The sequence below is a fragment of the Lactuca serriola genome, chromosome 7 (genome assembly GCF_051521515.1).
Source record: "Lactuca serriola cultivar US96UC23 chromosome 7, Lser_US96UC23_V15, whole genome shotgun sequence".
Taxonomy (NCBI): domain Eukaryota; kingdom Viridiplantae; phylum Streptophyta; class Magnoliopsida; order Asterales; family Asteraceae; genus Lactuca; species Lactuca serriola.
In genome coordinates, this window is record NC_136414.1 from 158,721,471 (window position 1) to 158,734,930 (window position 13,460).

The window sequence follows — 13,460 nt, forward strand, 5'->3', positions numbered from 1 at the left end:
GAATATTAGAATATAAACCACTTTACAATGTTTATTTATAGCCAAGGGTCTGATTCAAAAACTACATTAAAACATGGGTTCTTAAATAATTATAATTTGTATAAACATGAGCATGCCTAATAAGGCAAGGCTATCTTCAAGTTCTTTTCTGTACACCTGTATCAAACCACTGCCATCTGTAATTTGAAGCTTCTCATTTAACATTGTCTTGTATTCATCATCTCTATCTTCTAAACCACGCATTAGTTCAACCTGTTCAATACAAACACCACATCATTTGTTGGTAATCACCATAAATTTATGATGTTGTGTCTTGTCCTAATGGGGCCCACATCATTAGAGCATATTAAACATTGAAAGTGTATGTATTTATGATTCTAACTATTTTTGCTTGTAGGACTATTGGCAAGAGGATTAAAAGTGCATTGATCTGGGTGGTAACTACAGCAGTATGTGGCTTGTGTTGTGCATCTTATACGGTTAGTATCTCTTCCACTTATTAATTTATTCCTACAAGAAACATTTTCACTTATGATCAAATGCAATTAGGAGTAGAACCTACTTTTAGTCATTTAGAAGGTTGATCTCCTTGGTTTCCCATGCAAGTAGGTATGATGGGCACTGCCAAAAAAATTAGCTTACATGGCAAAAATTACTATTCTAGCTTTGCATTTTGTATACTTATAATAGGATTGATGAATGAGATGTTTCTAGGATTTGACATAATCTGACTGTGGTTAGTTTCATGGTCACACTAAAGCATAAATGGGCATGATTTCTGAGTTGACAGCATTGCTTGCTTTATGAAAACGTGATTTTTAGTTACTTTAATGAAGTCTTTTCAAGAAACTTACAACATTCGAGTTTTAGAAAGCTCTTAGGCGATTTTAACAACTAAAAAGTCTTTTTAATTGGATTTATGAGTGATTTAATGTGAATTTTTGAAGATCATGTACTTTTATCTCGTATATAAAAAGAGCAACTGAGAGCAAAAAGCTATTTTTTACAGTAACATCAATGTATGCATCAGTTATCACAGTACCATGATTTTTTACCCCTATATTAGAATGAATACAGTTCATTGGCTGTTTCTCTTGAATATATATGCATGCCAATCTCTTGTCCCACCAATGTTCAAATCCTTAGAGCCAGAAGCAACAAACACATGCTTCAAAGTATAATATCCAAGCTTGCATTATGTGAACCTTTCTTCACACATATTTTGCTAAATGCTAATGTTCGTTAATTTTTTTTCATAATTGTGCATTGCAATATGCATATAGTTACAATGAGTTACAATTTTTTTGTTACTTGCTGCAGGCTCAAAGGATGATAAAGCAACAGTTTCTGCTATAAATTACACTGATATTCCACATACTCAGGTAAGAAAAGGTATTTATTTTTAATCTAACTATTTTTTAGGGTACATAAGTTTTTTATTTTTCATTTTCTAATATAGATTCTATTATATTATTTTGATTAAAAATTCATTTTTGTGAATATTCGTTTAAAATATCCAAGCCTTTTTAACTTAACATTAAAAATAATCAAAAGCCTAACATATATTGTACATACTCTACAAGCAATACATATAACATATAGCTCAATAGAATGAGATTAAAAAGAATGTCATCCAAAAAGCTTCTTGCTACTCTACAAGCAATACATATAACACCTGCACCTCTTCTTTTCTAACAGATCCATCATGTTCACCCTTTAACAGGATTCATACAAATCAATTCAATCATATTATAACAAAAACAATAATTAATCTATAACTAAAGTTATTACAGATAATAAAAACAACCTTGAGAAACAGAGAGTTTACCTGTGACTGTGAGTTACCTTGATTAGGTTGTAGTTGTGCTCCTTCTTTTCTAACAGATCTTTTATAGATCTTAGGTACTTACCCTTTCACAGGATTCATACAAATCAATTCAATCATCTTTAAATAATAATAAAATGATAATTAATCGACGTGTGATGAAAATTTTACTAACCTCAATCTGCCACATTAAATCAGGAATGGAAACAAGTAGAAACATCAACTTATTAACCAACAAAGAAAGAAGAGAAAGAAAGAAAGAAAAAAACAACAAAGAACAGCCATACCTATAGGAAGTTCTTATGCAGTATTAATCACAATTAACATCAAACATAAATATTTATACATTTTTAGAATGTAACTGTCAACTGACAGTTAATACCTAATTATGGTAGTTACTTTCTATCTAACTAACACAACTTTCACTAATTCCCATTCTTAAAAATTCGTGAAACCAAATATCAAATGCATGTATTTATATTTGTAAGATTGGGCTTGGAGCAATCTATATTTATTAAAGAAAATATTACAGTTAACTAATTACATATTGAAAAATAAAGCTAATTTTAAATAGATTGACCACCCAAGGGTAAAAAGGTCAAACACATAAATTATGAAGTAACGGGTTTGCAGGTGGTTTTGTGTTGGACACCTGTTTAGCCCATTTCTAACTTTCAAATTTCTGCAAAAGATCATATTCAAAATTTTAAAAGTATTTCTAATTTTCAAATTTCTGTAAAAGTTCATAAAATTTTATAATAAACACATAAAAATATTCAAACAAGCTGAAAAAGTAACTGGATGCTGAAAAAGTAATTGATAACCTATACAGTTTTGGTCCCTGCTTCAGTTTTGTCACTGTACAGTTTTGGCCCCTGTACAATTTTTTTGTCCCTGTATAGTTTTGGCCCTATACAGTTTTGTTTTTGCATAGTTTTGTCCCTAAACATGCGTAATCATTATTGCTTTAAATGGTAAATAATTATGTAGGTTGGCAACAAATGTTTAATGGATAAATCATGGATTTCCTCTAGTAGATTATCAAATGCATATGATGAAGGTGTGAATGCTTTTCTAGAGTTTGCACAAACTAATAATCCAAAGTTAGATGTTATTCCATGCCCTTGTGTAAATTGCATCAATTTGTGTCACCACTCAATTGACAATGTCCGTTATCATTTGTTTGCCCACGGCTTCGATGAGAATTATAAGATTTGGTCTTTCCATGGAGAAAAACAACCCAATAGTGATTCTAGATGCCCTAACAATTCCATTCCTCCTGATGCTATTTATACAAAGGATATGCTTCATGATGCCTTCAAATATGTAGACGATGAACCTGATTCGTTGAAATCACTTCTTGAAGAGTGTGATAAGCCACTTTATGTAGGGTCAAAGTATAATGCACTTAGTGGATTATTGAAATTCCAACATTTGAAGGGTCAATTTGGATGGTCTGATGCTAGTTTTGATGCTTTGTTGTCTGTCCTAAAAGATATCTTACCATCAAACAATACCATCCCTAGCTCGATATATGAGTCCAAGAAGTTGCTAAAAGGAGTAGGTCTACAATATGAGAAGATTCATGCATGTGAAAATGATTGTGCTCTATTTTGGAAAGAACATAAAGATGCTTCTCAATGTCCAACTTGTGGCACTTCTCGTTGGAAGAAGAATTCCAAAAACGTACCTTCAAAAGTTTTGTGGTATTTTCCTATCATCCCTAGATTTAGAAGAATGTTTTCAATACCACAAATTGCACATGACTTAACTTGGCATGCACAAGGTCGGGTCAATAGTGGGAAGCTTACTCATCCTCGCGATACCCCTTCTTGGAAGCTTGTTGATAACACGCGGAAAGAATTCGGACAGGAAAAACGAAATCTTAGATTAGCCTTGTCTGCTGATGGTATCAATCCACACAAGTCATTAAGTTCCAAGCATAGTTGTTGGCCGGTTATCCTAATAACATATAATCTACCCCCTTATTTGTGTATGTCAAGAAAATTCATGATGTTGACTCTGTTGATATCCGAGCCAAACCAACCTGGTAACAATATTGATGTCTACTTGGCACCATTGATAGAAGATCTAAAGCTCTTGTGGGAAACTGGCGTTGAGACTTTTGATTCTCATAAGAAAGAATACTTCAATTTAAGAGCAATATTACTTTGGACTATAAGTGATTTTCCAGCGTATGGTAATCTTTCGGGTAATATGTTCAAAGAATACTTGTTCACAATGGTTGCCAAAGTCCAAAAAAGTATGCTTCCTTAGGCATAGAAGATTCCTACCACTTGAACATCCTTTTCGCAAAAGAAAAAAACATTTCAACAATCAACAGGAGCACGATTTTATGCCACAACCATCATCAGGTGAAGAGATTTATGACTATCTGGCGGGATTTGGGATTACATGGGGTAAGAAGATAAAGCCAAAGAAGGTAGTATCAAAGAAGGTAGGATCAAAGAAGATAAAGTTAAAGAAGATAAAGTCAAGGAAGGGAGCGTCAAAGAAGGAAACGCCAAAGAAGGAAAAGACAAAGAAGAAAAAAGAAAGTATCGACGAGAGATCTAAATTTTGGCATAAAAAGTCGATTTTTTTTAACTTGAATATTGGAAGAAGTTGCCTGTTCGCCATCAGTTAGATCTCATGCACATAGAAAAAAATGTGACTGAGAGTGTTTATGGGACAACGTTGAATTTGCCTCACAAGATGAAGGATGGATTAAAAGCACGACAAGATCTTGAAGCGTTGGGCATCAAGACTGAATTACGGCCTGAACCAAAAGGGGATCGACATTGGCTTCCGCCTGCCAAGTACACATTGAATTCCGCAGAGAAACATCTATTTTATGAAACCCTGTCTAACATAAAAGTTCCTTATGGGTATTGCTCTAATTTCAAGAATCTCGTGTCGGATGATGTTTCAAAGATGAATGGTTTGAAGTCTAATGATTGCCATGTACTAATGCAACAACTTCTTCCATTTGCAATCAAAGGGGTGTTAGATGTGAAGGTGCGGAGAACAATCCTAAGCCTGTGTCAATTTTTCAATGAGTTGTGTAGTAAAGTTGTTGATGTTAGTAAGCTAGGCAAGTTGCAAAGTGACATTGTATTAACATTATGTTTGTTAGAGAAGTACTTTCCTCCTTCATTTTTCGATGTCATGACTCACTTGATGATGCATTTAGTTAGAGAGGTGAGGTTGTGTGGCCCGGTTCATTTTAGGTGGATGTATCCATTTGAGAGATACATGAAAACACTTAAAGGGTATGTAAGAAATCATCATCGACCCGAGGGTTGCATTGCAGAGTGTTATGTGGCAGAGGAGGCCTTAGAATTTTGTTCAGACTACTTAAAAAACAAGAAATCAATTGGCAATCCTCATGAGCGTGTTGATGAAAGAATCCGCAGTGGCAAGCCTTTATCAAAGGCTATAATTGATGTTGTAGATGCTCAGTTACTTAATCAAGCTCATCTTTATGTATTACGAAACACTGCTGTTGTGGAGCCGTATATAGAGTAAGAATTACATGAAACTGTATACTCTTATACCATTATCTATCATATAAAACATTCTTTTAACTTGTAATACACTTCAGGCAACATATGTTGGAATTGAAGGATCTGAACCCCCGTCATGCTCGCAAGAGTACATGGTTGCAGAGCCAACATAGTCGGACATTTATTAGTTGGTTTAAGAAAGAGGTTTGTTTTTAAAATAAGATTGTTAGAATTACAATATTTTTAATTATTTTTTTGAATTACATTAATTATATATTTTTCTATTAGGTTGGAAAACGTTTGGCTAACGGGGAAGATATTTGTGATGATGTTCGTTGGTTGGCCAAAGGGCCTAATTTTGCTATTACTAAATATAGCGGTTTTGCCATAAATGAATATCATTTTCATACAACATCTTGAGATGAGTCTAGAACAACTCAATGCAGTGGAGTGTCTTTAGTTGCACATACTATGCAGATTGCTAGTGCAAAAGACTCCAATCCTGTGTATGGTGCTGTTACTTACTTCGGCCGTATAAAGGAGATATGGGATCTTAATTATCACATGTTTAGTATTCCTGTATTCATGTGTGATTGGGTTGATAGTCGTGGAGTAAAAAAGGATGATTTAGGATTCACGGTAGTTAACTTTGATAGGCTTGGTCAAAAGTCTGAACCCTTCGTATTAGCTAGTCAAGTCAAACAGGTTTTTTATGTTCAAGATCAACAAGATGAGAATTTGCATGTTGTTGGATTCACACCTCATAGGATGTACAAGTATGGATCAAATGGTGAAACTGATGATATGTTGGAATTTGATGTTACTTTTGATTTAACACAAGACTCCGCTTTATTAGACCTTGATGATGATTTTTTGTGTACGCGTCCGGATGGCGAGGGCATATTAGTTTAAATATTTTTTTTGCAGAATAATAAAGTTTTTGGTATGTTTTTATTTCAGATTTTGAATGTGATTAATCAATGTCCAACTGCAACAAATAACAACGTACTTAATTTAATTTGAATCTTGTTGAAACAGGTTGTGTTTTTGTGACATGGAATCAGATTCAGCTTCTGATCACGATGAGGACTCCAAACAAAGAGGTCCGACAACAAAGACAAAAGCTAATAAAGTGAAGCTTGTAATAACTTACAATAAAAAAGGTGTCCCGGTTGGAAAGGAAGCCACAAAACTGTCTACTTTTGAGGGTTTGGTTGCAAGAACAATGGTTCCCATAACCTATGACTCGTGGCTGGAAGTTAGTGAGGAAGTAAGGGAAGGATTATGGCAATATGTTTTGGTAAGTCTCTGTTTTCTTCCTATTATTACCTTTGTTCAGATCTGTTTTTGTCCCTGTTCAGATTTGTTTTTGAACCAACCTTTTTTTATGTTTCAGGAAAAGTTTGTAGTTGACCCAAAGAGCCGGAAGCAAATTCTCCAATCGATCGGGAAGAAGTGGAGAAACTTCAAGCATTATCTATATGCCAAGTTCATTAAGAACCGAAGTAAAGATCCCAAGGCAAATCTATTCAAACCTCCGAAAGATTATCCGTTTATAAAGAAAGATGATTGGAAAGTTTTTGTATCCCATAGAGTTACAAAGAAGTGGGAGGTTTGTTAAACTTTTCTTATATGCATTTGTAGTTACAATTTTAATGTTTGTATTTATAATTTTAATGTTTCTAATACAGGAGAAAAGTATGAAAGCTAAAAATACTCGTGCACATCATAAATACAATCATCGTTTGAGCAGAAAAGGATATGTTGGACTCATTAATGACATTGTATGATTCCCACTGAATATTGATTATTTTATTTGTATATATTTATGTTAATTGATTTTGTTATTCTTGATAATTTAGATGCAAGAAACCGGCAAGACGGAAGAGGAGATTGATAAGACAGTGCTGTGGAAAAAAGCAAGAGAGTTGAAGACAGGAGGATACGATGCAGATGTGAAGACGATTGTTGATAAAATTGTAAGTTTCATTAATTCCCAAATATATAAAAAAATAACATTTGTCCCATTTTATTTTTCTAACATTTGTCCCATTTTATTTTACAGGATGAGCTTCAGAAATCGGGAAGCTTTGGAGAGGTTACATGTGGAACACATCATGTGCTTACAGAGGCGTTGGGTACTCAGGAACAACGTGGGCGTGTACGAGGGATGGGTAGATTTATAACGCCACAGCAATACTTTTATTTACCCAAGAATGTTAAGTATTACTTGGAGATTGAGAACGAGAGGGTGGATAAACGAATCAACAAACTTGAAGATGACTTAGAGAAACTAAAAAGAGGTGTACTTAATGTTTCTGAAGCTGCAAGTTGCCAAATAGGGGGCGTCATTGAAGATTTTGAAAACCAACCACAGAATGAATCACTTGTAAGTCCTTGAAGACAATTATGAAAAATATATTTAAATAATTTTCTTTTTCTACAAACTAACATACTATATTTTGCAGGATAATTCATGTCTTCTTGTGGTTGAATTTGCTGCAAATGTAGTTGCTAAAGGAACCATAATGAAGGCATCGGGTATTTTGAAATATATTTGCATTATTATTATTTATATATTTTCATTTTTTAGAAGATTAGATCTTAATTATTTTTTATGTTTATGTAACAGATGAAAACATTGAAGTTATGATTGAAACAATTTTGCAAGGAGAAACTTTAGTACCCTTTCCACTTGAAGAGGAGTTCATTGTGAAGGTCAAAGATGCACTGGGACACATACTAAGCTGGCCAAGACACTTAGTTATTCGATGCTCTGACCTGGTAATACTATTTGAACATATTTTCCCTTGGTTATCTTAATTTTTCTGATATTTGAGTGAGTTCTTAATTTTTCTGGTAATACTATTTGTATTTTTGATTGCATTTGTAGGGAAAAGTGGTGGCGAAATCTGTGAAAAAGCATGCAACACCAGTGAAGAAAGCTGCAACACCAATGAATGAAGATGTAACACCAGTGAAGGAAGATGCAACACCTCCAAAAGAAAAAATAGGAAGTAATAACAAAGAAAAGGGGACAGGAAAAATGGTTGATGGAGAAAAATAACCATGTGATATGGAAGGAGGGAATGATGTGGAAGAAGGGAATGATGTGGAAGAAGTACTGATTGGAATAGAAAAGAAGATTAAAAAGGAGAAACAAAATGTGACCGTGCAAAGAAGGTGGACCAGAGCACAGATGAAGACAAGGATAAGGATTGAGAACAGTAGTATTTTGAAAATGATTGCAATGATGGCTGATGGACAAGTTACAAAGGTTGATTCTATAAGAGTGCAGAGTGAGAATGATCTTTTTGGGTACGATAGTTACACGTACTTAACTTGGGATGATTTTGAAGCAGTTCTTACAATGGATGAGCTGACCGGTGTTGTTATTATGTCTTATATGATGTAAGTGCAAGAAATTTAATTTAAATAACAATGTGTCTTAAAAAAATGTTTAATGAATTTAGTGTTTGTATGATAACAGGGTGTTGTTTAACAAATTGAAGTATGGCTCCCCAGAAAGAGACCATGGAATTTGCTTTGTGAACCCGGTAGTAATCTCACCAAGTACGCGTAAAGGGAAATCTAAGAATATTGACGATGCAAGCAGAGGTTTAGCAGATCGGTTGTCTAAAAGAAAGGGCAATGACATCATCTTTATGCCCTACAATCCCGGGTATTGTTATTTGACATTTTATTTTTAAAATGACTGCAATTATGTTATTTGACATTTTTTTTGTGGTTTTTGTAAAAGACATTGGGTATTGGGTGTACTAGACATGAAATCGGATACTTGCTATTATCTTGATTCCTTGAGCTCTGGCAATTTCAATATGCAGTTGAAGCAAATTGTTGATTCGTAAGTAATATAAATTATCAAAACACTTGATAATTTGTACAATAAACACATATTTGTTAATGTTTTTTATAGGGCAATGGTCCTGTACACTACACAAAGTGGATCCAACAAAAGGGTTAAACTAAATTGGGTTAATGTTACGGTCAGCACTTAATTCCTTATTGAAATTGTAGTTTTAACTTTATTTTTTGGATCAATTGAAATGATCATTTTATATGTAATTGTGTAGTGTCCAGTTCAGCCCGGATCTACCGAATGTGGCTACTACATGCTAAGGTTCATGAAGGAGATAGTGGAAGAAGGAATTGAAGTGTTGGTCAAAGACAATGTAAGGATATAGCATTCTACTTTCATTACTATAATTTATGGCATCCTTACTGTTATAGAATATGTTCTTTCATTCATTTGAAAGTACAATGCTCTATTAAGAAAGAATAATTTACATTTTATGCTTAGTTGTTAAATATAGCAACTTACTGTTACAGAATACGTTAATATGCTATTTTTTATTAATAAAAACAATATGCAAATGTTTTCACAGATCGGGGATGGCAAAGCTGAGTACACAACTGCTGATATCGATGAGATACGTGAAGAATGGTCAACGTTTGTTACAGGCTTCATTTATCGATGATATGTATGGTCTTTTGACAATGTATCCGCAAAACAATGTTATGGTTAACCATTAATGCTAGGTATGGTCTTTTGACATGTGTAATGCTAGGTAGTCTTTTGAGACACATGTACAATTTTTTGCTAACTTTTAGTAATGTTACTTAAGGTAACATGTAGTTACAACTTAGGAAATTCAACATATATGTAAAGTTGTTTGACGTTTAGATGAAAATGAATGTTTTGGTATATTTGTCAATTATTATGTGTATTCACGTTGTAAATGTGTGTTGTAAATGCACGTCGTAAAAACGTCATAAAGGCACGTAGTAAAAACGAGAGACGTAAGGTTACGACATGCGAATGAGCGTCGTCTTTCTTTATGACATGGCCTCCCTTGACACGCATTGCGTATCATAAGCGCGCGTCGTCTATAGACGACGCGCATTTGAGCGTGATCTTCCTTTATGACATGGCCTTCCTTGACATGCAATGCGTATCATAAGTGCGCGCCGTCTCTAGACGACGCGCATTTGCACGTCGTCTATCTTTATGACATGGCCTTCCTTAACGCGCAATGCGTATCATAAGAGAGCGTCGTAAATGCACGTCGTAAATGCGCGTCGTCTCTAAACGACACGCAAATGCGCGTCGTCTATATTTATGACATGGCCTTCCTTGACACGCATTTGCGCGTCGTCTGAGCCTTTTATGACGCGCAATGAGCGTCGTAAAAAGGCCTTTTTTCTAGTAGTGTTTAATAAAAGTGTTTATTAAATTCTAAATGTTTATTATATTGTATGCTACTTGTATACATATAATAGTATTGTGTACTAGGAACTGTATTGGACATAGTTTGCCTTTAGCATAAGTATGTATTAGTTATAATAAGACTTGGATAAGGTGTTTAGTTCCCAATAAGATGGACATTATTTAGGTCTCATGGAGTAGAGTGTGAGATCAGAGCGGAGTGTAGTAGTCCTCCTTTTTATTGGATGACCAGAAATGGTGGATCCAGATCAGACAACTAGCAAGTATGTAAGGGTTATCGACCATAATAGATGACAACACTTGACTATTCTAGGCGGTCTAGTGAATTACGTTGCTAGTGTGGACTTATAACCCACTGACGTAGATAAAATATTTACCAATAACTTTGAACATTGGTTTCCTTTATATGACTTACACTGGTCATGGACTCTCCTAGTTGTGTAGTCAACCAGAAACTCAAACAGTTTATCAGGTAGGGTGATTCCTACACATTGTCGTTGACTTAGGATTCGTGAGAATCAGTCGGGCTGGGTAGAATGTCTTTAAGGATATTTATGTCAGACTTTATATACCTATATCATTTGTTAATGATTGTTTTATAGGAATGACACTACAATTTATTATCATTAAATAATTATGAGCTTGAAAACCCTATGCATCTTACCGGGTTTCCCAAACTTGACCCACTCCTTTTATGTGCATCACACGTAGTGGATGTATGGCTGTTGAAGCATAGTTAGGTTGTCAAGTGAAATAATAGATGTGCTTGTTATAATATTTTAGGACCTTTTATATATTTACACTGTAATTTATGGTTCGATAGGAACGATGAGATCCTCAGATTTTAATACAACAGAATAACTCCTGTTATCTCAATATGTTTGAATTAATTGGGAATATCCACCTCTCAATTAAATAATGCGTAAATGAAAATGTTTTAATTAGTTCTGAAAAATGGGGGATGTCACATAGTGTGATGGAAACACGTGACATGAGCGAACATCACCTAGGAAATAGAAAGCAAAATGAAAAGCTGATATCCTCATTTGTTTGTTGCTACATGCTTCTGGGGACAGAATCATCCTAAGAGGGAGATAACTATAACACCTGCATTTCCTGCTAAATTAGTCATAGTTTGTAATCACTTTGGTCAAATATTGTAACCTTATTATTCATACATTTATGTGCTTATGTGTTTTATATGATATTATGTGTAAATTATATAAGTATTTAATAATAAAATAAATAAGATTAAAACACGCGTCGGAAGTAAAAGATTATTTAGGAGAAATTTACTTTAACCTATTTGTAATATGTTACAAGGATTTAGGAGAATAAGGAGTCTTCGAATTCGACTTCGTGTGAAGAAGTTATACTTCTTCGAAGTTTCTTGATTAAACTGACACGGGTCTACGTATCGAAAAAGTAAATTTTTGATAAATTACTTTGTAGCCTAAGTGATCTAAACAAAAGTCATAGTAGTTGTTCAACCGAGAGAGTGCATATAGAGAACGTCTAAATCTGACTTCATTAGAGGAAGTTATGATTTTTCTAAGATTCAAGGTAATAGTATGCAACTCAAAAATTGAATTTTAGATCGGTCGATTTTTAGCCAAAACAATTTGAACGAGGATTGAATATTTTGTTAATAGGAGTCCAACGATATAAATTCTATCAAAAACAGACTCCGGATAAGAAAGTTATGCATTTTATACGGGCTTTAACAGTCTAAGCATGTGTGAAAAAAATAAAGTCAAAATTAACTGACAGAGTCTATATGAAAGTTTTAGATCACGTGAGAGCTTTCTGCGGATATAAAGAACGTAAAAAACAGATTTTATATTAAGAAGTTATGTCATTTTGAAAATCTGGAAAAATCGTGCGCGAGAAGTGCGCCACACGCACTGATGATGTGGCACCACAAAAGGACGCCATGTGGTATGGTCGGGAGCCACCTTCCTCCGAGAGACACATCGACATGGTTCCATAAAAACATGACATGTGGCTCCGTGAGAGTGTGACACGTTTCATCTTCTAGAAGGAGGCGAGGTGGGAGAACGACAACGCGACATGTGGCAGAAGGCTACTGGAGCCAACGGGTAACATGTGCGCGGCACGCCCCTATGGCATGTGCGGCATGTATTTTGAAAGCCTATAAAAACCCTTCGTTTCCGTATAACCTCCTCAGATTCGACCCCTAGGGCTTTTCTCTCTTGATTCTTCCTCCGATAGCCCATTTTTCCTTCAGTTATGGCCTATGACGAAGCCCTGTGACACCCCTAAATACTCATCTAAGTAGTAACCTTCAAGTAGAAGTTCCCAAGTCAATATTCTACCTGCTTAGTTACCGGTTCTCATCAATAGCACTCTGTAGGTAAGCTACACTTACCCTGCTCCCGTATAATTTACAATTATGGTAATAAGTTGTTACTAGGAACATATTATTAAGATTTATCAGTGATTTTAAGTTGTTATACTAATTGATCCACTTATGGGAGACGATCTTAGGATGGTCATGTCGGTTTGGTTGTTGGATTTCAGAAAGGCTATATGACGAAATGGTCCAGCCTCCCGACTATCCTGCCTGGCTGATCCTTACTTAATAGATCTTGAAGTAGACTTTGAGATCGTTGATGAATCTAAACCATTAGGATAATAATTCATAAATCATGAAATTAGACTAAGACTTAGTATATACATCTAGGTCTTTTTCAAAAGGTGTAAGGCAAAACTCTGCCCAATTCACCAATCACCAGACACTCTGTTAGGTGAGTGTGTGGTTTTATCGAGAACATAATATTAATCTAAAAAGTATTAACTTATTAAGTAATATTAAATGTTTACATGTATTATCTATGCTACGTGCTATTTGTATAAATAT

The 13,460-nt window shown here is 34.6% G+C and overlaps 1 protein-coding gene across 1 annotated transcript; it reads left to right on the forward strand.

Annotated features, from left to right (window-relative positions):
- Nucleotides 1-1,165: 1,165 nt before the first annotated feature.
- On the forward strand, nt 1,166-5,751 carry LOC145064490 (uncharacterized). Its single transcript, XM_079011931.1, has 7 exons — nt 1,166-1,175; nt 1,321-1,382; nt 2,816-4,069; nt 4,170-4,268; nt 4,451-5,349; nt 5,430-5,535; nt 5,620-5,751. Exons 1-7 carry the CDS (start codon nt 1,166-1,168, stop codon nt 5,749-5,751), a joined length of 2,562 nt encoding a protein of 853 aa, XP_078868057.1.
- Nucleotides 5,752-13,460: the final 7,709 nt, after the last annotated feature.